At 33.0% G+C, this 27,319-nt stretch overlaps 1 protein-coding gene and 3 pseudogenes across 2 annotated transcripts; 1 reads left to right on the top strand and 3 right to left on the bottom strand.

Moving 5' to 3' along the window:
* Positions 1 to 1,727: 1,727 nt before the first annotated feature.
* Positions 1,728 to 2,679, bottom strand: LOC125208379 (annotated as a pseudogene).
* Positions 2,680 to 2,699: 20 nt separating this feature from the next.
* LOC125193140 lies at positions 2,700 to 6,447 on the top strand (annotated as a pseudogene).
* A 257-nt stretch (positions 6,448 to 6,704) lies between these two features.
* LOC125193132 lies at positions 6,705 to 8,397 on the bottom strand (annotated as a pseudogene).
* A 7,819-nt stretch (positions 8,398 to 16,216) lies between these two features.
* LOC125208367 (U-box domain-containing protein 5-like) lies at positions 16,217 to 20,172 on the bottom strand. 2 transcript variants are annotated; one of them, XM_048107968.1, is made up of 6 exons: positions 19,612 to 20,172; positions 18,803 to 18,885; positions 18,235 to 18,420; positions 18,024 to 18,131; positions 16,780 to 17,885; positions 16,217 to 16,641 (listed from the first exon to the last, which is right to left on the bottom strand). In XM_048107968.1, the coding sequence occupies exons 2-6, from the start codon at positions 18,854 to 18,856 to the stop codon at positions 16,419 to 16,421; spliced, it is 1,677 nt and encodes a 558-aa protein (XP_047963925.1). In that variant the 5' UTR covers positions 18,857 to 18,885; positions 19,612 to 20,172; the 3' UTR covers positions 16,217 to 16,418. The 2 variants fall into 2 exon arrangements, with proteins under 2 accessions (XP_047963925.1, XP_047963934.1); XM_048107977.1 differs by having other exon boundaries at positions 19,959 to 20,172.
* Between the last annotated feature and the right edge of the window lie 7,147 nt (positions 20,173 to 27,319).

Genomic DNA, 27,319 nt, shown 5'->3' with positions numbered 1-27,319 from the left:
AGAATTAATATAAAAAAAGATGTGGGCAACCTACCAGGGTCAAGTTAAATAATTTTGATCAGCTTGAGCTAAAGTTTGTGTGGTGTTTATTTTTACATGTCACTGATTAATTTTTGAAAAATTAGTTTGAGAAATTTCAAAGTACTGTCATGAAACTCATATGTACAACAATTGTAGATATGATAATTAAGACTTCTCTTGGCTCATAAATCTCTTCTTCGTATATTATTTCTCGTTTCATTGTCGATTTCATCTTTCGATAGCGTTAATTTCAGTCCGAAATCCAATAAATTCTCTCGTTGTTCAGAGGTGATCCGTGAGGGCGGGATCCAAGTGTAATATATGCGCCAAAATAGGATTCAATGAGGAGAAAAATGTCTTACCAAAACTAATAGAGGTTATTTTCGACAGAACATATTTGTATCCAATGTTTAAGGTAGCTCAATCAAACAAAAGTTAAGCTAAACTAAGATTTTTGACATAGCAACCGAACACTAAATAACTATCTAAAACTCAATCATACAAAATTGACTCCACCAATGCTATCATATCATATACTAATATAGGAATCAAACCGCCGTAATCTTATTCATGAATATAACGGTCCATCATAATCAATTTAAACCAATAGAGATGGAAAAAAATTGTTTTCAAAATTTTCCCAAGAAAGGTGAGGGAAGATGGGAAGGTTAAAAAATGAAAACCAAATTTTTGCGGCAAGACAAGAATATCATAGGAGAAAATATTCAGATTTTTCAGTTGCCTTAAAAATCGTGATAGCAGGGTGTATAGGGATGAAATAAAAGGGAGAATTTTTTTGAAAATTAACTTGATACATCATCACATCATCAGTATCTCATACAATGCTCACATTTAGTCCCTTAGTATATCATCTCTCTTTACATTCATCCTAGTTCAACTTCCAAAAGTGTAACACACCAAAATAGTATATAACTTTTTAGGCTAAAACATAGGTTCTTGTGTCATAAAATAACACATTTCATTCACTAAGACTAACATGCGTACCAAACACACCCACTGCTCTTAGCTTAGCTTGCCACTTTTATTTCTACAATATCAAACACCATTTTGAGATTGCTGTCCATACCTATTTTTCATGAAAAAGCCTTTTCACAATCCTATCTAGTTGTTTCATATCCCACAAACCAACCAACCGTGCTCTTATAGTGAAATCGTTCTAAACAAGGCCGGAAACACATCTAATCAGCTAGATCAGCGTGATCGTGAACGTCAACAACATGAAGGCACAACACTCCCGGTGTTTCCATGACTTCACGTTGTTTGACGCTTCTTTTCTCCTTTAGGCATTTTTTACCGCTCATTCTAAGACCATCTCCAATCATATACCAAAACTCATTTATTACGACAATTTCTCCAATTATACACCAATCAAACTCATTTTTGCTTTTTCAATGTAATAACACCTATTTGGTGTTACGCAAATTTTTTGAGACAAATACCCAAAAATGATATAAATTAAATATGATGTAAATATTGAGTAAAACTACTTTTTAATACTTACATATACTCAAAATGAATTTGAATTTGGGGTAAATGGTTGGAGATGACCTAAGTTAACAATCCGAGGGCTAAGTCCAATTGAGAAATGAAGAACTAAGATTGGAATATAGGATTACTAAAATTAGAACTATCAACAACTATATCAACTGATACAATTTCAGCAGCAGATATATTACAGCAGCAAATATAGGATTACTGTCCACGATTTAAATAAGTTTGCAATTTTATGTCATTTGACTCATTTTACACACATCAATCTGATTTCTGAACAGAAAAAATAGGGGATAGTTAAGTGGGGTCCACTTAAAAAATCACAACCTTGAAACCACCTCGAAATCGCCGGAATCTCCAACAGTCTCATCGGAGCCGAGCACCGCCAACACCTCAGCAAACACAATCCTCCGATTAGCGGCGTACACCTCCCATCCCACTTCCTCCTCACCAAATCCCTCCCCAGCCTCACCGCGGCCTCCACCGTCGCCTCAGCACCGTCGTGAGCCGAATCCACAATCCCCACTCCACCCCCATCTCCGCCGTGATCTTCACCGCCGCCATCACCACTCCCCTCCAAATCCTCGGGGATTCCGTCTTGCTTTTAACAACCTGCACGAACCACCGGGGAATCGTGTAGCCGATGTCGAGCTCGCTCATGTAGAGGAACCCTCGGTCCCTCCGCATGAGGAGGTAGTCGTGGCTGAGGGCGAGGACGAACCCGGCGGCGGAGGCGGTGTCCGTTGACCGCCGCGATTGTTGGCATCGGGAGAGAAGTTAGGTCCTCCACCAGGAGACGGAGCTTCTTCGACATGATTTTTGGCCGGATTCGGGCCGGGTCGGATAGCGCCCAATCGAGATCGTAGCCGTTGGAGAAGAACTTTCCTGAGCTGTGGTGATGAGCGCCGTGGCGAGAGAGACGATTCTGACTTGACCCGGGCGAGCGCCGCCCGGATTGAGTCGATTAGATTGGGTTGAGGCGGTGCTGATCGTCGCCGGTGATTGTGAGGATGAAAACATCGCCGCGTCTCTCCAAACTGCACATCGCTCTCACTGTGTCAACCTGAGTTCCCTCTTTTTATTTTATACAATCTTTTATTATAAAAAATAAATAAAATACTATTTATATTCAACAAAACCCCAATCCACTGTTCATTCCCTTTTCGATGAACATAGGCCACTAATATTTGCTGACTACTCGATCGATCGGGGGTAATTCGTTGAACAATTGATTTGTTTGATTGGTGTATTGAGTGGACGGATCGATCGACCCGGATCGGCTGTCGGATCTGTTTATTTGGCGGGGCGAAAAAAGGTGATTTTGGTGAAGGATGGAGCAGACCCAGGAGGGCGGTGGAGTCGTACTAGGTCGAAAGTGATCGACGTTGCGACTTCGGACGAGGAAAAAGGGTCACCCCGGTTTACAAATTGGAGGAAATTTGCGATTTGCTGGGTCTTCACACATCTCTATTTTTAAAAGAGGTGTCGCAATTCATCCTTAAACGGCTCGATCACAAATCGCCGATTGTTAAACAGAAGGTTATTAGATTATGCTATTCGTTGCTCTTTTTTTTATCTGTATGCTATTGTGAGCTGTTTTGTTGATTAAAATGGTTTTTTTGCGGTTATGTTTGTGCGTAAGCATAGTTAAATTTTTACCGATTTTTTTTACATGGTTAGGGTTCTGTAATGGGATTTTTTTATTTCCTTCAAGTTATCTGGGTACTGTTTCTGTGTCTTGAGCTGCATGATTACTCCACAGGCTTGTGTGTTTATGTTATTTTGAAACATCTCGCAGCATTTGAATTACTTGAGTGAGGATGCAACTAGATCTTTAACAAAACATTGACATGATTAAGTGTTTGAGCAAATAGTTATCTTGGCCTATGGATGGATTGGCAGCATTACTAGGGCTTTTATAAAATAATCTCGATGTCAAACTGTCTCTGGCGAAGAACTGCCACCAGATTTAAATACTTCAATCCTTGTTATGCAAACAGAATCTGATTTTGTTATTTAATTTTTTTTTCAGGCATTAAGGGTTATAAAATATGCTGTGGGAAAGTCAGGGGGCAGAGTTCAAAAAGGGGGATGCAAAGAATTCTGTTTTTAATCGACAGTTAATCCACTACAGGGCCAGCCAGATCCTCTGAAGGGTGATGCGTTGAACAAGGCTGTCAAAAAAGCCCAAGAAACATTATCTACTTTGTTTTCATCAGATGATAAACGTATGCGCCTACAGAAAGTAGTCTTCGCAGCCGGATACAAGGTTTTGGAAATACCAACTATGGGAAAAGCCATCAAGATAGAAAGTCGTTCATCAGTGAGGTTGTTGACATGGAAATGCTACAATTAGACAGGGATTTAGTAATTTAAAAAATCTCCTTCCATAAGGAAAAGTAATGAACTGGAAGTTACAGAAGCCCAAATTTTGGGAGCGTTTTTTGGGCCAAAAAAAATTTTGATAGGTATAAAGGGGGTTGGGTCTCGGCCGAATATAACAGCCCCTTCTCGTTTTCAAAAAATGCTGGTACGGGAAGCTGGGTAAGAGATTCTACAAGCCATTCAGAAATAGTAATGGAGACCCTGCTTGACTTAAGCCAAAAAATCGTGAAGAAATTGTTGGAGACCATAGTGACATCAACGGTTGCGCCTACAGCCTACCGAGATGCACTTCATGTTTTCCTGGGGGAAAGGCCTCAAAATTAGATTCAAATCATTAGCGCATGCCATTGAAATGAAACTGAGGTCTCCTATGTGGCAGGTTTTTTCTTTGTGCCTTTAAATTTGTGGTTCATTTTAACAATAATTTGATGATCATCAATTTTGAATGTTTCCCAAAAATTTTTTTATAGTTATAAAAAACCTCAAATGAAAATCTTTTCTAAATTTTTATGTCTAAAAATTTTCATTTTGGTTTTCAAAAATCCCATTTTTTTAGGTCGCATGAAAGCCTATGTGTCCTTGAGGCACTATTGAGGAAGAAGAATGAGGCATTTTTCAGTTTTTTCTTTACTTGTACAACAAAGATTTGTGGTGCAATGCCGAATTCCCAAGCATCTTTGAGGGAGAAAGCAACTAAGGTGAGTTTTATTTAGCCCATTTAGGTCCTCTGGTTCTTTTATTGTCTTCATAAACTTAAGTGAGTGGAGTTTAGTGAGAGAAGTAACCGGAGATTTTTGCACCCTTTTTAAAATTTTTCTTTGAATTTTTATTTAGAAATATCAGTGGGGTTTTTAAACTTTGGAAAAATGATTCACATAGAATTATTGGTTGAACCAAAGAAAAGGGTTTTATATCTAAAATCATGTTTCGTATCTGGAACTTTAATTTTAAATTGTAACTGGGAACTATTTTCCAACCAAAGAATTACTCTATTACTTTTTTTTTCCAAAGAAATTCATACTGCTGTTTCAGCAGAATTAATAACTTTTGGCTTCTTCCCTTTTCAGAATAAAAATTTGTAATTTGTGGTTTCCTCAGGTATTGAGTCTTCTGGGTGGTGAACAAAATGGCAGTGGAACCAACCAATTTCAAGCAACGATAAGATTCCCAGCCTTCAATTATACCGGGTATGATAAACACTGTGACCCAGGTGATCTTCTTGGCATGGAAGATCCAAAAAAGCAGCAGTGAGCCAAAATAACAAATGCACCCCATCTGTTGCTCGCTTTATCATGACTTACTTGGCGACAATTTCCACAATTTTGAGAGCACCAAAAACTGAACTTTTATGATGACCCTTTGCAGATGTTTCCTTCCAAAAAGTCCAAGATAAGGACCGGTTTGAAATTTTTTTTCTGGGGTGGCTCTTGATATGTCAGGGAGCCTCGAGGCCCTTTGCAGCTCATAAAAATGAAACTGAACCATTCAACCTTTAAAATTTTAGTTCCGAGGTCCCCATGGAGCAAGGAACTTCTAGTGAATATGCTACCAACTTGATGGACGATATTTTCGTGAATGGAAATAATCCCTCTGTAAAGAAAAATGCAAATAAAGACGAGGATGTGTTCCATGGTTTAGTATCGAGTACACCTAATAAAAGTCCTAATGTTGCTTTAAATAGTGAATTTCCTCTCGAGCTGGTGATATGAATGTAAATCCCATATTCCCCCGGGTGCTCAGGCATATAATATCCCTTCTGGTTTTGGGGTCAATCCTGCATTTGCTTCTCAGCCAATGAATTATAGTGCCATGGGGAATCACTTTGCTCAACAACAGTTTTAGCTGCAATGTCCAACTTCCACCAACTAGGAAATCTACAATCCAGTACTACTATCAATTCTCCTGGACCTGTAGGAGTGGATGCAGCACCCTTTCCAGATATTTTAATCCTGGCATGGCTACCCAACCTCCGACTTCATTGATGAATGGATCAAAAAAGAGGATACAAAAGCATTTGATTTTATCTCGGTAAGTTGTTATTGTTGCTATCTTTCTATTTATTAATATTGTTACACTACTTTCCGCTAGGATACTTCAGCACTTGACAACTCCTTCAGTTTGTCTTATCATTACATTTTGATCTTCTGGAAATATGTTTTTTTGTGGTGACAGGATGAAGATTATTCTTTTCGTTCCAGCAGTCTAGTACAGATAGTTAGTTTTAAGTGTATGATACAAATTAATACATTGAAACTTTAAAAAGAAATTGTAACTCACTTGGTCTTAGATCTAGGATTCGTCCTTATAATCATAGGACTTTCCTTTACTTTTTTTCTAACTAACTGAACTCTTGTTCAAGCAGTGATAACTTATGCTCATGGATTTATATTTTGCACGACGTTGATAGTTCATGTGGAAGTATTTTGTAACTTGTGTTGGTTTTGCAGGATCATATGGCCTTGGTTCGTGAAACCAAACGCATGACTTGATTCATTTGATGTGTAAGGATTTCTTGTTCTGGGTGAAGAAAGCCGACTCGGAAGATGCTGCCTAAATCTTGAATTGAAAAAAGTATATGAACGTTGAGTAAGTGTTGTATCGGCATGACTATAATTCCTCGGGATTTCAAGCGGAAGGCAGACCAATGTTGTGTGAATGAATGTTTCTGACGTCTGCATTTGTTTTGATCCTAAGAAAGGTATGAAATCGTGCAGTCATTTAAAGGCTGCTGATTGTTGTTGTCTAATTTTATTTTGATTTTATTACTTTTATTTGTAATACCCCAATTGAGCTGATTGTCTGATAGACTTTTGTTGTAATATTTCTATTTATTTCTTCTCAATTTTGGAGAATATAATAAACTTAAATAGATTTCAATCTTAAACATAACATGATTTCCTCTATTTATTACTGAATGAGGCATTTGAATCGACCAGAGCATTTCAGGCCTTGGTCAAATGTTGCACACCAGTCCATGATTGGTTAGGTTGTAGCTCGATTTCTCCAATCTAAGTAATATACATTCACCACAGAAATAAGATAGTGAAAGTAGAAAACAAAAATAAATAAATAATTGAAAACATACCTTGGCATTTTCAACACACACGAAATCTTTGTAACATGATTCCATCGTCACATAAGGATTCCACAGAACAGCATCAGACCAACTAAAAAAGACAACACCAATCCATCAAAAAGTGGTCAATTTAAGACTAAATAAACCAACAAATTCAAACATTGTCATACTTGGTATTCCTAATTGTAATGGAATCACCCAAGCCATTATCCAGGTGAACTTCATCAGGAGCATCAAGGTAGATGCAGTCTACAAATCCCAGAAATGTGACAACATCCTAGATTGATAAAATAACATCAAGGTTTTAAATCAAATACTACAAATGAGCCCGTCGATGTCCGAATACATATGATACACACCTTTCCTCCTTACCCTCCACTGGATTTCTTGGATCAGGTTCTTTGTTCAATGTCTTGCAACCTTTAAACATTTAACAGAGGCCTCTTCTGCAGAAGCCTGTATTACTCTGATTAGATATATGCAAATATCAACATAATTATTAATATTTCGTTAGTTTTGAAAATTACTTACTTTAAAGTATGTATGCAAGGCAGTAGTAAATGAAAATGGGGTGTGATCAGTATTTGTGATTGTAATCTGTGTTGAGAGAGTGTCTTTGTGTAGAGTCACCTAACAAATTCAGCAGAAAAATGATGAGGATATTATACTAACAAAGTGACAAAGACAACAAGTTAGCTAATGTACCTTGTATAGAGCATGAAAACCATAATCCCACATACTACGGCTGTACGGACTGTCTTTAAGCTCCAGAGTTACATGGATTCATTTGCATATTTTCAACACAAACGATCGACCACTCCATGTTCCTTGCGAATCCATGCTGTCAATAACATTATTATTATTATTATTGAAGAACTACAATATATCAATAAATTTAGTATAGCTAGTTTTTTTGCCTGCTGCAAGGGGCCCAGGACCAAACTGAGGGAAACAGTGTGGTATTCCTCCACTGTATCAGAGAGAACAGCAATGAAGTGTAAGCAAATGTGAAGTAGCTGATGTTCTTGAAGTAAACTTTACAAAAAATATTGAATCAGCTGAATACCAAGCCATGTGATTGATATAAATACATACCTAATGGGCTTCTCACCGTTAAATATGGCATCGGACGAAGAAAAAGTTCTTTGCCATCGACTTTCCAGGATGTAAAAACACCCTCCATGTAGATATACCTCTGCATCACTGCTAAAATACTAGTGCCTCAGTTTACATACGGGGTATAATATAATTATGGTATTTTTACATTACTATAACAAGTAATATATGGTGCAAAAAATTGAGAGTATCGTACCTTCCATGGATACAAGTTAAAATGATCTTGGTAGATTTCCCAAACCATTAGCCACTTTCACATTATCAAGATTTAGCCTTGATGACTCCATTATTAAAAATCTACGACATACATCAAGATATATAAGGATATTTCAGAAAATTGTGTAAATAATCTATGCACACTTATTAAAAATGTACCAGTAATTAAAAATAAGTAGAATATAAATGAGCAATATATATTTTGTGACCTTATATATAGTGCGTGGATGCGTAGATTGTAAGCCGCGCCATATAATGAAAGTGGTACTACATAATATCCTTATTCTAAAGTTGAATATTCACTACATTTTTCGCTTCTGTTTTTTGATGGATACTTTTTAGATAGGGTCGTCATTTTGAGTGTTTGTCTTGCTACAAATTTGAAAATGCTATACAACATGTTATCAAAATCATGTAAAAGCGCAAATGAAAAGTAGTACTCCTACATCATATAGTTTTGGGCCAACCTATTGATTAGCTACTAAAATTCCAAATCAAATGTAAAACTAGCTAGTAGTTTATCTGGACCTCTTTTCTCTAGTAACCGGGAACATATTCAAAAATGAGAAAATTGGTATACAAAAATGTCTTGAATGGTTGATCTGTAAATTGCTTACAAAGGAACAAATAGAGCTATATGCATAACTATAACATAATAGAGTGATGTTAAATGGCCACATTATGGCCAGCCATAATATTAAAACTATTAAAATTCTGTACTTAATGCTAAATTGGTGAAATTTATGCATCTAGAGATTGCAATTTATTAAAAACTAATATACCCTCAAATATTAAATACTTATGTAGTAGTAGAATATATTGTATTTGTATCTTCAAATATACTCGATATTTCAATTCTATTATTAGTGATTATTTATGTTTAGCTTCACTTATTTAATTTAAACTAATTTAAAGTACAGCAGATATAACTTATCCTATTATTCAAACAAGTCGTGAATAAAATACATGTAAATACTATAACAATCTATTTATATAAAACTAATTCAATTTTAGTTATACTACAGAGTAATTTACTTACTGTTTAATTATAGTGCAATAATTTAATTTTAATGAAAACACATACTATTATATAATATTAATATTTTGTCAATATAATTCAGATTTAACTATTTACTAAATTTTATAACTAATTTTATTTATAAAATATATTTAACCTTGGTGTTATATCACAACCTACTACTAATAAGGAAATGTAATGCCACATATTCACAACTTATTTTGAAATTATATAGAAAATTGTTAAATTGAATTTTGATATTTCAATAGCTTGTAAAACAATGAATTTATATCGACTTTTAAAGTAATAAACTAAACGGAAAAAATGAAAAAAAAATGCATAGATGGACTAAATTAGAATGGTATTAATGAATAAATCTCATGTAAAATATGTAGCATAGTAACTTAATTTGTCCCTCTTTATTTCGAGTATGCTATACCATAACATCTTATGGTGTACATAAAATTAATAATTAAATCTAAATCTATTAGAATCCTCCATCTCACAATACTTTATCAATAATTTATATAAAATTAAATAAAAAAATTTACTTTATTAATATATAAATATCATTTATTAAACAAAAACTACACAACTTGAAAAATAAAATCCATAAGGAATCTCCAACTATTCACACTAAGCTCAAACTGATTTTTGAGTATATGTCACACAAAAAGTGATTTTATTCCAACCATATACACCATTTTTGGGTATATGTCTCATAAAATTTTGTAGTAGCTTCATATTAGATGTTTTTCCCGTGAAAACACAAAAATGAGTTTGAGTTTGCAATACGCTTGAAGAAAATTTTTACATAAAAATGATTTTTTAGTGTATTTGGAGATGATCTAAGTTATAAATTTGCAAGTTCAAAAATAAGATATAAGAACATATTTTAAAATATTCTGAATATAAATAAATTGCAGTATGAAATAATTATGATTTCATATGAGACATTATATTTATAAATATTATTAAGTGTGAACACAATAAACTTCTACGACAAAATTGAAAGGGAATTAAGTCTTATTGTTATAAACAAATTCTCAATTTAAGTATTGGAGTACTATATAATACAAATTCTCTTTTTTCAATTTACTATTCTTAGTTGACTTATGCTACAATGGGTTTAAAGTTATTTTAAAGCTAATAATCCCAAATGATAATTCGAAAAATGATTTTATAATTTTAATAAATTTTTAACTACACTAGTACGATTTAATTCTAATAACATAATCTATCGTAATTAAACACATGCATTAATAATGAAAATTTATGCAGCAACAATTATTTAATCTTCTCAGAATTGGATAAATTCTTTAAATTAATAACTAAAATTTTAGTTTTAACTAATTTTTATTTAAAATACATATAATCATAATATTCAAGTAAGTTTTAAAATAGTGGTATTAATAAAAATATTATTTAATATTTTCGAAAAAAGTATTTCACTTAAAAATATAATGTCATATTTTGATATTATCATTTAATTTATTATATATGTATATAATATTATAATATAATTTATATATAAATATTATTATTGATATTTTGTAATATTTCATGATATGGTGGTGTATATATACTGATTAGTGTATACTACATTATAGTATTATGTCACGGTATAGTTGCTAGTCAAAAAATATATTATACTATAAAATTTAAATATTTGTTTTGTTTTTATTCATTTTTTAGTTTTTGGGAAAAAAAAAGGACAAAATGAAGTTTGATTTTTTAAGCAACTTATAAAAGTAATGAGTTCTATAACTTTTACCAATTTCTTTCTTTCACTTAATTATATTTTTGATTGATCTCTTATTAAATCAATCGATTCTCAATTCAATTTTCTATGTGAAGATTTAAATTAAGTTGATAAAATGTTGGATTCATACATAGTTAAACTAGATGTTTTAATTAATATTATATTGAAACTGGTAATTTCAATTAACCTTAAATTCATTTGAAAAAATAAAAAAAACAAACATATTACGTAGTAGTTAGATAACTTCATCATTATCTTATTGATTAATATATTATGGAGTATTTTACTCGTAAAACTAAAATTAATAAAAACTACTATTATTAAGATTATATAATATAATAAAAAATAAAAACAAAGTAGTGAAAAAGTTGAGTACAAACTACTCAAAAAATAATGGAATTATTAATGAATTAAAAAGAAACAACAATTAAGGAGTAAGGGTAACATTGTCAACTGAATTAAGCATTTAATGAGACAATTAAACTATTAATATTCAATAATACCCATATTTCTTAAAAAAGTCATTTATGGTGTAGCATTAGCCACTTCTCTTAAAATTAATAAGACGCTGAAGCATCAACATCCATCCCTCATTAGGAAAATAAAAAGGAAATAAATTAAAAAGCAAACTCAGAATTTTGAAATGTTGGAAACAGACAAATATAGTTGTCTGTCTTAAATAATAGTCCTCCCATACATGAATGAACATATGCGATATTCCATTGTTATAGGGGACTGGGAATGATGCTGAGGCGTGTCTTGAAGTAGGGAAAAAATCAAATTAAAAACACAGTAATTATTTTGTATTTTGCCCAGCAACAAAAACATATAAGGCTTATGGAGTATATGCAATAATTAATGCTAGTTGGAATCTATAAGAATATTAATAAAAGTACGACCATAACTCTATCCATAACCTTATCCTTGTCCATAGAGACACTTTTCATGCACCGTGCTTGCTTGGGCAAGGACTTCAATTTTATATTTGCAATTTATGGCATTACTATAAAGTACATTGTGTGCATTTGTATTTAATTATGTATGCATTTACAAATCCATCACTAATTCGGTAGAGTATGCATTTACAAGTATTATATGTGCATTCATTAGAGTAATTTGTGCATTTGTATTTAATTATGTATGCATTTACAAATCCATCACTAATTCGGTAGAGTATGCATTTACAAGTATTATATGTGCATTCATTAGAGCAAATTTTTTCCCCCTCCTTTTCTAAAGATGACATATTTGGATACTTTTCCAGGAAAATGAAATATACTTTTTGTGCAACTAAAAGAAAAAGTGTAATCCCTTTTGGGGCCATCAATCAAATAGCATTAGTTATAGTACTCCGTAAAATTACTCAATGGGAAAAAATGTTGCTTTGTCGCCTAAAAGCCATCTAATAAGGAGTTGTGGTCCAACCAGTAAACCTATCAACTTTTCCAAGAAATTCGAGCATTTGTTTGGGCAGCAAAACTAGCAATTTTGATTATCGATGTAAGTGGGAGTTTCGATCAAGATATGCATGGAATACTCATACAAAGATAAGTAAATTGCATAGGACAAATTCACAAGTAGGGAAATTAGGATCATAATTTTTCATTTGGATTGTATTCAACATCCTCCGATTTTCCACGTGAGATTCTAAGCTACAAGCATACATATATAGAGAAAATAGATCAAGATAAAACTCAAATGACATTAAATTAAATAAAATTTGAATGAAAATGATCAGAATGCTTAAAATCTATTCTTGGCTTCTTTGAAAGCTAATTAGGCTCTTAAATTGCTTTATCAATGTCGTTGTTTGCTTGACCGACCCGCGCACTTGAGTTGGACGACGCTCTCGCATCGTGATGAGATCTCCAATCATAGTAATTTCGAGTGAATCCCTTCTCACAAGATGCTCCTTCACCGTTTCTGTTGCAAGAAATTTTTTTATCATCACAACATGCACATGGATATTTGATTTTTGAACCGTGCATAATAAGGGATGTTGCATAGCGAATTTTATAAACATATCTAATTTGTCGATAAAATCATGATTGTATTCTCATGTGGGAATTTTTCTGGTACATTACATTCACTCTCTTCCCAAAATTTAATGCATTTCACTACCATATCATACAAGAACAGTATAAATCAAAACGAATGTACAAAGAATTACAACTAACAAATTAAAATTGTTTGGTGTGATTTACCTTCATTCGACATGTTGTTCTTGCAATCAGTGTTTAAGCAAAATTAATTTGCCAATAGCTAATTAATGACTTCTGTAAAAGTTCATAAAGATCATGTAGTGGTAGAAGAATCTAGGGCTGAGTAAATATACCGAAAAAACGTATATCGATCGATCGTATGAAAAATATCGAATTTTCGTATACGAAACTTTCGACGATACAATACGTATCGAAAGTTTTCGTATGATAACGATATGAATTTTCTTATACGCGGTATACCGTATTATATCGAATATACGATATATATCGATATTATCGATATCAAATATATCAAAATCAATACGGATCGAATTATCGATACATATCGTTTTACCGATGATGATGATGATGATGATGATGATAATAATAATAATAATAGTAATAATATAATTTATTTTTTAAGATTAAAAGTTTAAATCATAAATATATCCATATAACTTAATTATATATTTTTTGATTATGAAGATGTGGACAATGTTTATTTTATTATGTTAAAATTATATTAATTTTGGTTTTATTTTTCGTTTTGAAATTATATTTTTTGGTATATAGGTATTCGAAATGGTATAAAATTTCGTATATCGTACGAAATATCGATATACGTTCGAACGTATACTGCAAGTCAGATCGATATACCAAATTTTAAAACGGTAACGGTATAGTTTTTTCCATACGAAATACGTATACCGAAACTTTCAAAACAATAACGATATGAAATTATTTCATATCGATATTTTCGATTATAACGAAACAAAATTTTGATACGTATATCGATCGACCCATTCTAGAAGAATCAATGGAATCTAACGGTTCAAACTGAATTGTTTATTGCCAACAAAATAGTACTCGTACGTATCAATGAAAGAATCTGACATTTGTTGCAATGCTCAAAAAGTGAACAAAATAAATAAAATTGAAGAACACTCATATAGTGAAGCAGGTTATACAACCTATATGTGCAATAATGATGGATGTGCATTTTTGAGATGTTGTATAGTGGTCCAGGCAATAATTTAATTCCATAAAAGCATAAGAATCCAAATATTATCATCAATGAAGTAAGCACATCGTCATTGGGTTGCATTTCGAAAGCGCAACCCAATTCAATCGACTAAAACGTAATCAAAAGAGTGAAGTCTGTCGACAAACAGTTTAGGGATTTAAATTGCAAGTGAAAAGAAAATTCAATAAAAAGCATAAAACGATGTCGTTTTGTGCCCAATAAAATTTTGCTATGTCATGCCTCGCATGTTACGTGGATAAGCTTTTAACGGAAATATGTCGTCGTCGGTAGTTTGGGACCGTCATGTCATCGTGGAATAAGTTTTTAACGGAAACATGTCGTCGTCGTAGTTGAAAAATTTACTGATCCGATAAAGTTCGACTTTAGACGCAACTTTCATAATTGTGAAAAACCAAACTTTCACCAAAGTTTATGACTTTGCAGACAATTTTACCATTATAGTACCATTTACTTTAGCACGTAAAATATCGAAATAAGGCCCAACGGCCAAAAAGACTATTCTTCTTCTGTAAATACTTCTTTTTTAATAAGGTAAGTCTCATTTTCTATAAATAATATTTTAAATCTATTTCTCTCTTTTATTTTATTGCTACTAATTTTTTAAGCATAGACTCAAGTATATGAAAAAAAGGAAAAGAAAATAATTTTGAATAATAAAATATGTGGTGAGAGAGAAGCACAGATTTAAAGGTGTGAGACAAACGCTTGCGCTCAGTATTGTGAAAGCAGCTGTTATTTTCTGTCTTCTCCGATCTCGTGATTGCGCTATACCCGCTGCGGAGACGACGCTGGTTTCAGCTATGTAGAGGTTAAATCCGAAAATTTAGGGAATATGATAAGGTTTTGGTCTTCACATTTATATGGATCTGAATCTGCTTTCGTCCGATTTATTCGTTCTCACCGAATTTTTCCCATTCGATTTCATTGTTAGTTTATTCTTCAGGTTTGTGTGAATGCTTCAACTTATTCTCTGGATCTCCGGAAAATTGAATCTCCCCTCTTACTTTTTCTGTTTTCTTTTTGCACTGTGGGTTTAGTTCATGATTTTTGTTATTTTTTAATTAGAGTTTGGGTTTAAACAAATTTTTACTCGGTCGTTCGTAATCTGTATAAATTTGATATCTTGCAGCTAAATGAATGCAAACTAGGATGTCGTTCAAGAGCATTTTAAGGGAGATGAGAGATGGGTTTGGTAGCATGTCAAGGCGAGGGGTCGAGGTGAAGCACTGGCGCAGCCATAATAGGTCTTTTGTAGCCCCTGATGTAACTCTTTCGGAGCCAGTAGAGGAGCAAGGGCAGTGGGCAAATTTACCTCCGGAATTGCTCTTGGATATCATCAGAAGGGTTGAGGAGAGTGAGACTGCTTGGCCTGCAAGGGCGGTTGTTGTTTCTTGTGCATCGGTCTGTAGATCATGGAGGGAAGTTTCCAAGGAAATCGTTAAAACCCCTGAGGAATGTGGGAGATTGACATTCCCCATTTCGTTAAAGCAGGTATCTTATGCATTCTGTCTTAGTAGTAGACCTGGTTATGAGGATACTTTTTATCAGCCTAAACTTTTGTGGTTTGTTTATTGCTTCAAGCCGGGACCTCGAGATGCTCCAGTCCAATGCTTTATCAAGAGGGATAGGGCAACTTCTACAGCTGATTCATAAATCTATATTTGCAGCTGAAGATGAGAGTGATAAATTATTGCTGACAGCCAGAAAGATGAGAAGGGCGACGAGCACGGATTTCTTAATTTCTCTGGTTGCTGATGATTTTTCTCGAGCCAGCAATACTTATGTTGGAAAACTTAGGTACGCAGGCCATTTCTCATGCACCATTTTTGTCAGAATCTAAAATGATCGTTTAATCATACTAGTTTGCATTTCTGTGATCAGATCCAATTTCCTGGGTACCAAGTTTACCATATATGACAGCCAGTCTCCAACTGATGCTGCAATTCAGCATAAGAGTCGACACAGTCGAAGATTTAGTACTAAGCAAGTTTCTCCAAAATTACCTGCTTATAACTACAGTGTGGCCACCATTTCATATGAACTCAATGTTCTCCGTACGAGAGGTCCTAGAAGGATGCCAGTATCTTTAAGGCTGGTTCCAGCAGTTCCAGAATCTGGCTATCGAGTATGTTAAAGATGCCAGCGAGAGCACCCGATGCAGCGATTTTCTGACCACATTGTTGGTTGGAAAGCTCACTCAATATGGAGAGAGCTTGCTTGGAGACCTCTGTGTCAAGAAGCGATGCTAACAGACCATACTCGTCTTCCTTCAAATACGAAACACTGTTTCTGTATGCCACAAAACAACATTAGATTAGCAGAAGTAATCATCTCAACTAATTAGTACTTTTACTACTAATGATAAGGAAAAAGTTCAGCTTTAAAGCCATCTAATAAAAGTTGAAGAAACAGAGGAGATATAATTACCCCTGCTTCTGCACCACCTCGTACAATAGCAGACATCCCGTTATCTGCGCTTCCATGTCATGGCGGTCATGGGCCTCCTTCAAAAATCCGATGATTGTTCGGACAAACTTTCTTGACGGGATACTAGACCAAGATTGATCATTGTGCATCAGTCGCTTCTTGACATCCTCGATTGCGTTGCACTGAGAATTCCAAGGCAGTGTACTGAGTTTTGACAGAAACACCCAATCAATTTCATGTGTAGTAGGTCTCGTTTCGTTACTGATCTTGGTGCTCGAGTAATCTGAACCGTGACTAGATCCAATCGACACATTGCTGTAATCTAGTGGAAGATTCAGATCATTCATGGAATTGGTCAGGCTAGCAATGGAGTTGATGGAGTTGATGGAATCCCAAGACCTAAGATGTCCCTCCTGCATCTTCGGGTTGGGAACGGACACACTATGCATGGCAGACCACTTGATGATTAGATCCTTCATACCAATATTTGATGTGAAAGACATATTAGGAAGCTTCACATGAGTCTTGGGGCAAGTATTCTGACCTTCGTCGAACCACTTTTGGATCCACATCCTTTCATACGTTTGCCCCGATGCAATGACAACCGGATCATACATTAGCCTCGATGACAAAGGGCATATGAATTCCTCAGGTGGCACGGGCCTGCTCAAGATGTTGATCTGAGCTTCATTAGATCGATAATCTGCACGGAGCTCCACGTCATATGTTAAAAGATACGGGTTTGGAGCTGGGAAATGGTTGCCATGCTCCGATGAAGGGTTGTCCTTTTGCGTTTCTGCAATAACCTTTCCGTATTTATTCAGAAGATTCAGGAAGAATATCAATATCTTCCTCTTGCTTGGTTCAGTTTCTCCAAACTTCTCAAGCAACTTTTTGAGAGATCTTTTCTCCGTCAGTAGAGCCTTTTTTGATGAAATACGAAGACGGGATGATACAGTGTGAATAGCAGCAAGTGCAGCTTCCTCTGTCGAATCAACTGTTGAGCCATATCTGTGAAGCAATTCCCGAAGAATCCTTCCAGCCTCCTCTTCGGATGGATCCAGATAGAATGCAGCACTACTTAGATCAGCAATAATTCCAGAAATCTGATGGTAAATAATGGAGAGAACAAATGACTTTCATCAGCATTACTAATGTAAAATTACGATAACAAAACATTGTGTGCCGTATCAGTCTTCACAAGGAAAACGAAAAGAGGGTTATTTTAAGCATAGGTTCCTCACCTTGGCAGCCAGCGCCACCGGGACCATAGATTGAATTTGGCAGAGACTTTGCTCCAATAAATTTCTCGATTTTTTGCATCTGGACAATATTGCATCACCAGTAAGTGCCTGTAAGATTTAAATGAGTATCGAACGTTAAAACAATATAGCAATCAGATACAGAAAAACAAGAAGTTCATATAACGAGACTGAAGCACAGTGAGACACATACCAGATAAAGTACACTTGACTCACTACAGTACTGCAGCAGAGACTTGGCTTTTGCAATACCATTGTTTAACAAGCAAAGAGCCTCTATTCCTGAAGAGCATCGAGGTCGGGCTGCTTCTATTTCTGGAAAGTTCTTCGAAACTCGAACGACCACCTTAAATAGTTCTGAACACATTTGAGCGTGCACCTACAATCATATTTATATCTAGAGTCCTTAAGAAAACAAAATTTGAACAAACTCGTATATGATTGCAGATAATAACATAGATGATTTTGATGTAGAAACACTTGACAAATGGACCATTTGAAATTTGATCGAAGCATAAAAGTTAAAATGCTTTACTTAGATCGATATAGTGACAAAACTCGGAATGCAACACTTCATTGGATCACAGAAAAGTTCTTGTTGAAAAATCGAAGATTCCTTTCAATACCAAAATAAAGAAAGAAACAGTAGAATACAAATTAAAATTTGAAAAACACCAAGATATTCCGAAGTTCTAACCAAAATATTTATAAAACAAACTTTGTAGAAAAATAGAAATGTATAAGAGGGTAGTAGTTTATACCTTGAAGGTCTGAGTTGGCAGCAGTCCTTCAACAATTTCGGCATGATTTCCCATAGAAGAAACAGGTTTCCCAGATTAGAAACCTTCAAATGCCAAAAAAAGGACATAGCTATATTAGTTTGTTGATCCAAGTTATGTCTACCAACCAATTAACCTCTCAACATATAGTACTAATATGATTACATAGACATTCAGGTACGTCATAACATCAAAATTCCATTTATGAACCAGAATACAAAATTTCTACAAAGCAGAATCAATGACCAAGTGTAAATATACATAATTAGTAAGGTTTAACACAAGCATGCCAAATAATGCATTTTTATGCATCAAGAACTCTTCAAACTTCCCCATATTACAGCTAACAATCAAGAAATGCAGTCTATATCTTAAGAATCAATATACTCAAACGTGCTTGCTCCTCGTTCCACTTGAAACACGTTTGTTTCAAATTTTCAACATCCTACATTAATAACTAATTGCATAAGAAACTATTTTGAACTTATACAGCCACAAGATTCCCATAAACGTGTAGATAAACTATAATTACAACAAACCATTACTACATTAAAAAAATGATTCAAAAAAAACATTTTCTTCCAACCTAACACATTGAAGATCATTGTTCTTTCCCCCCAATCCATGAAAATTCATCAGATATAAATAAAATGGCACTGAAGCTGCCATCTACAAACTAGAAATTCCATTTAAAACACAGAAAACAGAGCAATCACATACCAAATTCGAAAAGAATGAAACCCAAATATCAAATACTACAGTAATAAAGATAAAAGGGTTGGAAACCTTACCCCCTTTGACATTCATGTCACACACGAAAAAAGGAATCTCTTTGCAACACAATTTTGCTGAAAATCTTTGATGATCAAAACCAGAGCCAATTCTATCCCTATCCGAAATCGTCCCAGAAGAGCAAAAACAGTGGCAACTAAAAACTAGATGAGTGTTTCTTTATTCCTAAATGGTAAAAAGATGCCAACTTTATCTCAAATTGAAAAGGAACACCTAAACCCTTTTGGCTGAGGTGCTTGCACCACAATTAAAGCACCCACCAAACAAATTCTCATGCCAAATCAATATGACCCTTCAAATCAGAACCAATCCAAAAGCCAGAACCGAACATGATGATGTGGGTCACCTTGCTTTCTATCAATGAATGCAGAGAGAGAGGGCTTTTGGAATTAAAGCACCATTCAGTTAATTATGGTCAAAACTGAAAAGAAGAGAAACCACATAGAAAGATTGTCTCTTTATTCAACTTGGTAGAGTTTTAAAGGTTTATATGAATTTGGGTGTGACGAGATGATAATTTGAAGAATTATGACAGTAGCTAGCAATGGTGGTTGAAGTTGTAGAAGCAGTCAACCATCAACTTTTCTTCTATAAAGCAAGAATCTTTGTTTAATAATCTATCCCCAAATAATAGTAATAATTATCCTTTGCCATTTTGATTAGTCTTTCTTTTTTTTTTTTGGCTAGTTTTTTTTATTATGAATCTATAAAATGGATTCATTCGCTATTAATTACTTCTTTTTTTCTCATTTTACTAATTTACGTTGTCTTCAAAGTTTATATTTTTCCAAAACCCATATTTTTAAAAAACGAAGGGAGTAATACATTAATCTATTCTGCTTAATGTTGTGTGATTATCTTCAAGTTTCAATAATTTATGATAAAGGCTGAAATTATTATTTTGTATAATAGAAAAGCACGAAGGTCATGGATTGGAGATGATAAAATAATGATGGTATTCCTAATTAAGACATCTGTCTCTGTCAATAATATACAAGCCACAAGCAGTGCTGTATTATTGGCCTAATTCTTAATTTAGTTTAGTTCGTTGAAAATTATGAAATATTGGAAAAAAAACAAAAAAACAAAACTTAAGTGGAGGTGAGGTTGTGTGATTGGTTCATCGAAACTCATTAAACCCAATCTTAATCTATCTATTCTTTGCATATATAATGATAATGCTAATTTGAACAGTTTAGAACAATCGCTAATAAAATATTAAAACGAATAAATTATGATAATGTGATTATATTGTGTTAAAATTATAGTATGCCCCATATTTTGTACTACCAGTTAAAAGCTCTGAATATTATTACATCGTCATCTTTATTTGGTTGAATGACTTTTCTTCCTCCTATTATATAATTGCAACTTGAGATACGCAATTGGAATTTAAATTTAATTGTTAGAGTTCTAGATAGGAAGAAAATAAAGATACAATGTATAACAATGCGCCTTGACACACTATGCATCATCGAATTAGGTAATTGGAAGTCTAAATCTGCCAATCATATTAATTAGGAGAAAACTCAAGCTAAAATATGTTGTCTTATTCTCATGCTTCTGATTAAATATACCTCCTTCAAATGAAATATATACACAACTTTCTTCTATGTTATTAGTCATAACACAAATCAATATAGTACTATAAACATATTTACATATTCTATCAACTCATCCCTTTTATCAAGTAGTACTAATAATGTAACGAATGTGGATCCATTTTTTATTCATGATACATTCAACTATAATTTGAACCCGTATTAAACGTTCTTAAAGCTACTTACTTTTATGGATGAATAAAATAATAATTACTGTTTAAGTTACTGGCAAATTGTTAAAAACATAAAATTTGATTAATATTTATTAATCTTACAAACTCCCAAAAATAGCCTATTATATTATAATTTTGATATTTTTCTTAATTGTCACATAATTTCATATTTGAGTAAAGTTATGTATGATGTGCTGAACGAAAAAACTATGTGGATAAACGTTCTACTACTTAAACAATACCGTTTTATACACATAGTCAATTACATCTTTTATATTTATATATGTATGCATCAAGTAAATAAATTCAGACATGTGGAATACGAAAAAATTCCATCACGGAATAATTACAAAATAATTCATCATGTATAACATAACTGGTCATTTTTTAAAATTGTAGGATTAAGCATAATTTTACTAAATTTTGTTCTTCCTCCGTCCCAAGGAAGATAACCATTTTCTTAGGTGGCACGAAATTTTATATAATTTTATTTTGTATGTTAAGTATGAAGACAATAGAATAAAAGATATAGAATAAATTATGTTTCTATCGTTGGGCCAACATATACATTAATACATACCAGTATTCCTCTCTTTATATGGTTAAATTAAAATATTCACCTTTCTTTCTCTCTCTATTTTAATACTTCCACCCACCTTTTCTCTCTCCAATTAAACACATTAATCAATTACTCCTAAAACCCCGTGCCGGCTAAGGAATGTGTCATCTTAGCCGGGACGGAGGGAATAGTTTTTTAGTTGGAAAATATGTAGTCTAAGAGGCAAAATTAAGACTGTGATATAACTAATGTTTTACTAATTGATACTCTGTAGTCTGTACTTCCTTCGTTTAGCTATAGGTGAGACATTCCATTGGTTTAAGAAAAAATATATTTTGTTAATTAAGTGAAAGATAATAAAATATGAGAAAAATAAAATAGAGAAATAAAAAATTTAAAATTATTGCTTTTTATATAAAAAAAAAAAGAAGAAGAAGAGAAAATCACTCATTTATAGGGGGATTTAAAAGTATTGCTTTTTATTTAAAAAAATTATACACAAATCATAAATACGTGACTAATATTATGCAATTTCCATGTACTATATATGCATCCATATATTTTAGTTAAATGTATAAATAAACCTATTTTTTTCAAATAAACTAGTTTTTTATTGTACAAAATTTGGTCACATATATTTGTTAAAAAAATACGACTCATTTATAATGAACAGAGGGGAAAATAATACTCCCTCTGTCCACGAAAAATAGAGCACTTTCATTTTCTGCACTCGTTTTAAAAAAATGATAATAAATGGAATAGTTAAAGTAGAGAGAAAGTAAAGTACGAGAGAGAATAATATAGAGAAGTCTATTGTCTATATTATTCTCTCTCTTACGTTTCTTTCTCTCCACTTTAACGAGTGTCTATAATGTAGAGAATAATGTAGAGTATCATTTTTCCAAAACGAGTGCAGAAAATGAAAGTGACATATTTTTCATAGACGGAGGAAGTATATTGATTCTCAAATGTAACAATATTAATATAACAAAGTAGAAAATATTAACTCTAATCTATCAATCCAAATGAGCTGGTGTTTAATGTCTATTTCTCACACAACATATAAAAGTCGTGCAGCCCAAAACAAAAATAGGTTTATGGTGTCCAAACTTCATCACTTAATGTCAGTGGACAAACATATTTAATTCATCAACCCAAAAACAATACTCCCTCCGTCCCAAGATATTAGACCAACTTTTCTTTTTGGGATGTCCCAACATATTAGACTCATTTCCTTTTTTAGCAAAAAGCATCTATCTTATTTTATTCTCCACCTACTTTTTTCTCTCTTCTCTCCCCTACTTTTTCCCTCTCTCATACTTTACTCTCTCCACTTTAACTATTTAAATATCAATTCCTTAAATCATGTGCCCAAAAGAAGCGAGTCTAATACTCCGGGACGGAGGGAGTAGTATAGTATTAGTAACTCACTGAAAAATAGGGCAGTCAACGCCTACGACAAATTCAAAATTATAGAACACGGTTTGATTTATTCGTATATATCACACACAGAAAAGTTTTTGGACCCACGCGTTACCACAAAATCTTCTAGCCTCTTTTTCCGAACACCAAACCTCAAAATAAAATAAACTCTTAAATCTTGTAATTTCCATTTCAATTTTAAGGATTAATGCTAATTAATCCTTAATAAGTGAATAGTGACGGTTATCTCGTGAGTAGCAGGTATTTGTTTAAAATATATAGGAATGCAATTATGTAAAAAGAAGTATAAGTAACTAATTAGGAATGCAAAATACTTAAGTTTATTAAGTGATGTATGATTTTGATTGATTGTAACCGGTCAGCCACTTAATTTCATTTCTTTTGTGGCCTAATAATTTATTTTTGTTTTCATTCTTGCTTTAGAGTCTAGACGCATTATCATGAAAGAAAAAAGGCAGGAATCGTATATTCTGGAAAATAGAATATTAACCAATGATAGTAAAGTATAAAATAGTACTCCCTACGTCCCAGCTAAGATGATACATTGCTTAGCCGGCACGGGATTTTAGGAGTTATTAGTTAAAGTGTTTAATTTGAGAGAGAGAAGGTGGGTGTAAGTATTAAAGTAGAGAGATGAAGAAAGATGAATATTTTAATAGGAGTTAGAAAAAGTGGTTGAGTGTATTAATTGGAGAGATAAAGTTACCAAAAAAGAAAATGTGTCATCTTAATCGGGATAAACTAAAAAGGAAAACGTGTCATCTTAAGCGGGATGGAAGGAGTACAACTTTTAATACCCTGTTCGTCCCTTAATATTAAGAACTTAAGGGCATCCACAGCAGTGTCTCTTATCCGTCTCATCTTTTCACTATTCATGGGCCCCACTGTACTTTTCACTCCATCTCTTAACTAAGAGATAGCACCCACATCCATCCATCTCTTAACCATCTCATCTCTTAACTATTCATTCAATTTCATTTTTCATTTTTATTTTCAACAAATCCAATTAATAAAAAACACACTTCATTAAATAAAATAAAATTACAATTTAAAATCCTAAAAAAAAAAAAAAATACATAATTAAAATCCTAAAAAAATAAAAACACACATAATTAAAAAAAATTAAAAATTTGTAAAAAACGGCTATAAACGGCTAGTATAATTTTTGATTTTTTATATATATATTTTTTATTTTTTTGAATTTTTTCTGATTTTAAAAAAAAAATCAATTTTAACGGATATAAACGACGCCCACTCGCGGGACGGCGAGTGGGCGTCACGCACGAACCGGAGCTCGCCACGTCGCCCAAGCGCGTGGCGAGACGTCTCGCGGGGTGCCTCGCCGCGACGGGACGCGCTGGCGACGAGATGGGGACGAGACGACGCCCACAACGCCGTCTCGCTGGCGTCTCGTCCCTCCGAGACAAGATCGGGACATTTTTTTTGCCGCTGTGGATGGCCTAAGGAATGCCATGAATTTTAATACGAAATTAATAAAGTATAGACAGAAAGAAAAAAGTATTCCACTGGTGTTGATGGATAGCGGTATGTACACATATCACTAATAATGTAACGTGAGGTGAAAAGTAAAAAATATAAATCGAAATGAGCCTTTATATATCGTTCATTAATATTAGACCTAATTGGATCTAAGCCCATAAATGAAAAATAAATAAGCCCAGTTGAAAAGGGGAACGAGGCTTTATTGAGCCCAGCGGAATAAAGGGACATGAGGCTTCACTGAATATCTATCAGACATCAAAATTTGAATATATGACTCGACTTACCACATTGAAGCGTAATTCTTGACATTTAAGAACAGATAGTTATTTTTGTAATGTTTAATCGCATCTCACATTATATGTTAGTATCTCAATAGGCCGAGTAATCGAGTTAAAATTTTATCAAGTTAAAATTTTATCGGGTTACTTCTCAATTCTAATCCTAAACGGTTGGATTTATTGACCAAGTTATCATGCAAACCTCTTCACTGAATAATAAAAAAAATTACTCATATTTATAGATTGTAAAACAATATTTAATTGGTAGAATTTTAAGAAATATTTAATTCAAACACAAGTTCAAATATCAAAAAAAGATCTTGACATGTTTAAAAAACTAAGTAAGACCTATAAAATTAAAATGAATCATATAACATTTTTGATAAATTTTAATACATATTTAGAATTCATAATATTTCTATATTTTTATCTATTATTTTATTATAGTATGCTAACAAAAAAATCTAAACATATACATATCGTAAAATATAGATGATTAAATTTAATTTGTGGTTATTTATGTGATCAAAATCATCGGTGAAGTGCCAAATAATTCGAAATAATAAACAACAGTTGCACTTAAGATTAATCCAAAGATTTTAGGTCGTCGGCGCTACTCGAATTGCAAGTTAATCGGATGGGACTAATTGAATCTTACTTCAAGCCATCCCACAAATTTCAAGTTGCATTAACATTTTTTACTAGCATTGTTTTGAGATTTCTCTCTCAAAGGCAGAAAAATATTGTTTTGAAATTGTTATATCATCGCACCCACACTCCTCTGTAGCAACTAGATTCTATCTTAGCATTTTTTTTACAATACTCTATTATTTCAGTAATTAACTTTAATTTATATAACTAATTTTTTCAATTACATTTACAATTCATCTAAGCTACCATGAAAAGGAGAAGAAACAAATGGAAATATTGAAGAATTTCAAAATTTATGATAATGTATTAGTATAATCCAACTTTATGATTAAATTTGGGCTTGAAACTAGGTAATCCTCCCAATAAAGGTGCAAATCGAGTCTAAAAAACAATAAAATTCTCAAAGGCTCAACCTCTCTTAATATTCTTTTCTTTCTCTCTTTCTATTTTCCTCTTCCTTTATTTTCAATATGGGGCTAAGGAATTGGCCATTTTCAAAACTATGTTGATAAAGCAAGGACTCATTCTAGAATAATGTTGTAGCATGCCATATTAGCCTTATAAAAACGGAAAGAAAAATGTATGAAGCAATGGCATGACAAATGGACAATAATGTAGATTGGGCATTATCAATCATCGAAAAAAGAAAAAGAGAATTAGAGAAAAGGAGTTTGAGTTTCCTTTGGGCAGAAGACTAGACCTCATTCTAGGAGACAATTGGGGGTTTACAGATTCATCTTTTTAGTCTTGTCTTATTTCCAATATTTGACTGAGACTAATATAATGCTTCTATCTATTACCATACTTTAAATAGCTATTATTATAGTTTCACTTCACTCCACATAATAAAGAGAGCTTGATAAATTTAATTCATACTTTAAATAGCTTGATTTTTTTGTTTTTGGATTTGACACTTCACTCCACATAATAAAGACTGCTTGATAAATTTAATTCATACTTTAAATAGCTTGATTTTTTGTTTTTGATTTGATATTTATGTTCTTGCGATATGACATGCCTCTCTATTATGTTGTGGTTCGCTATATTTTGTAGTATTGTTTTTTGATATGTTGAGAGTCTTGCTGATATTTCTTATTTTTCCTTTGATGAACTTCTGCACACTTTTTTTCGTTTGAGTATTTTATACATTAAAAAATATATACTTTATTTGCTACTCGATTAAAATGTATTATTGAAAAGGATAAATTACCAAAAAAAACATGATATTTAGTTCGTTACTGGTCAATTCTATAAATATTACTACAAATTTAACATTTTTCTTAATTATTTCATGAATTTGGATTTGAGGAAAATTGTGTACGATGTAGTAACTGAAATCCACGGCTTTTATGCATATATTTATATTACTCACAAAAACGATGGATTAAAGTTTGGAAATATGGAATGTAAGATTAGGCTAACGTATTTTGGCTTTCACGTCGGCATACACAATTCCCCACGGCTCCAAATCAATGGTGTAATTGAGAAAAATGTAAAAA

Source organism: Salvia hispanica, chromosome 1, assembly GCF_023119035.1.
Source record: "Salvia hispanica cultivar TCC Black 2014 chromosome 1, UniMelb_Shisp_WGS_1.0, whole genome shotgun sequence".
Lineage (NCBI taxonomy): Eukaryota > Viridiplantae > Streptophyta > Magnoliopsida > Lamiales > Lamiaceae > Salvia > Salvia hispanica.
This window is presented reverse-complemented; position numbering and strand designations above follow the sequence as displayed.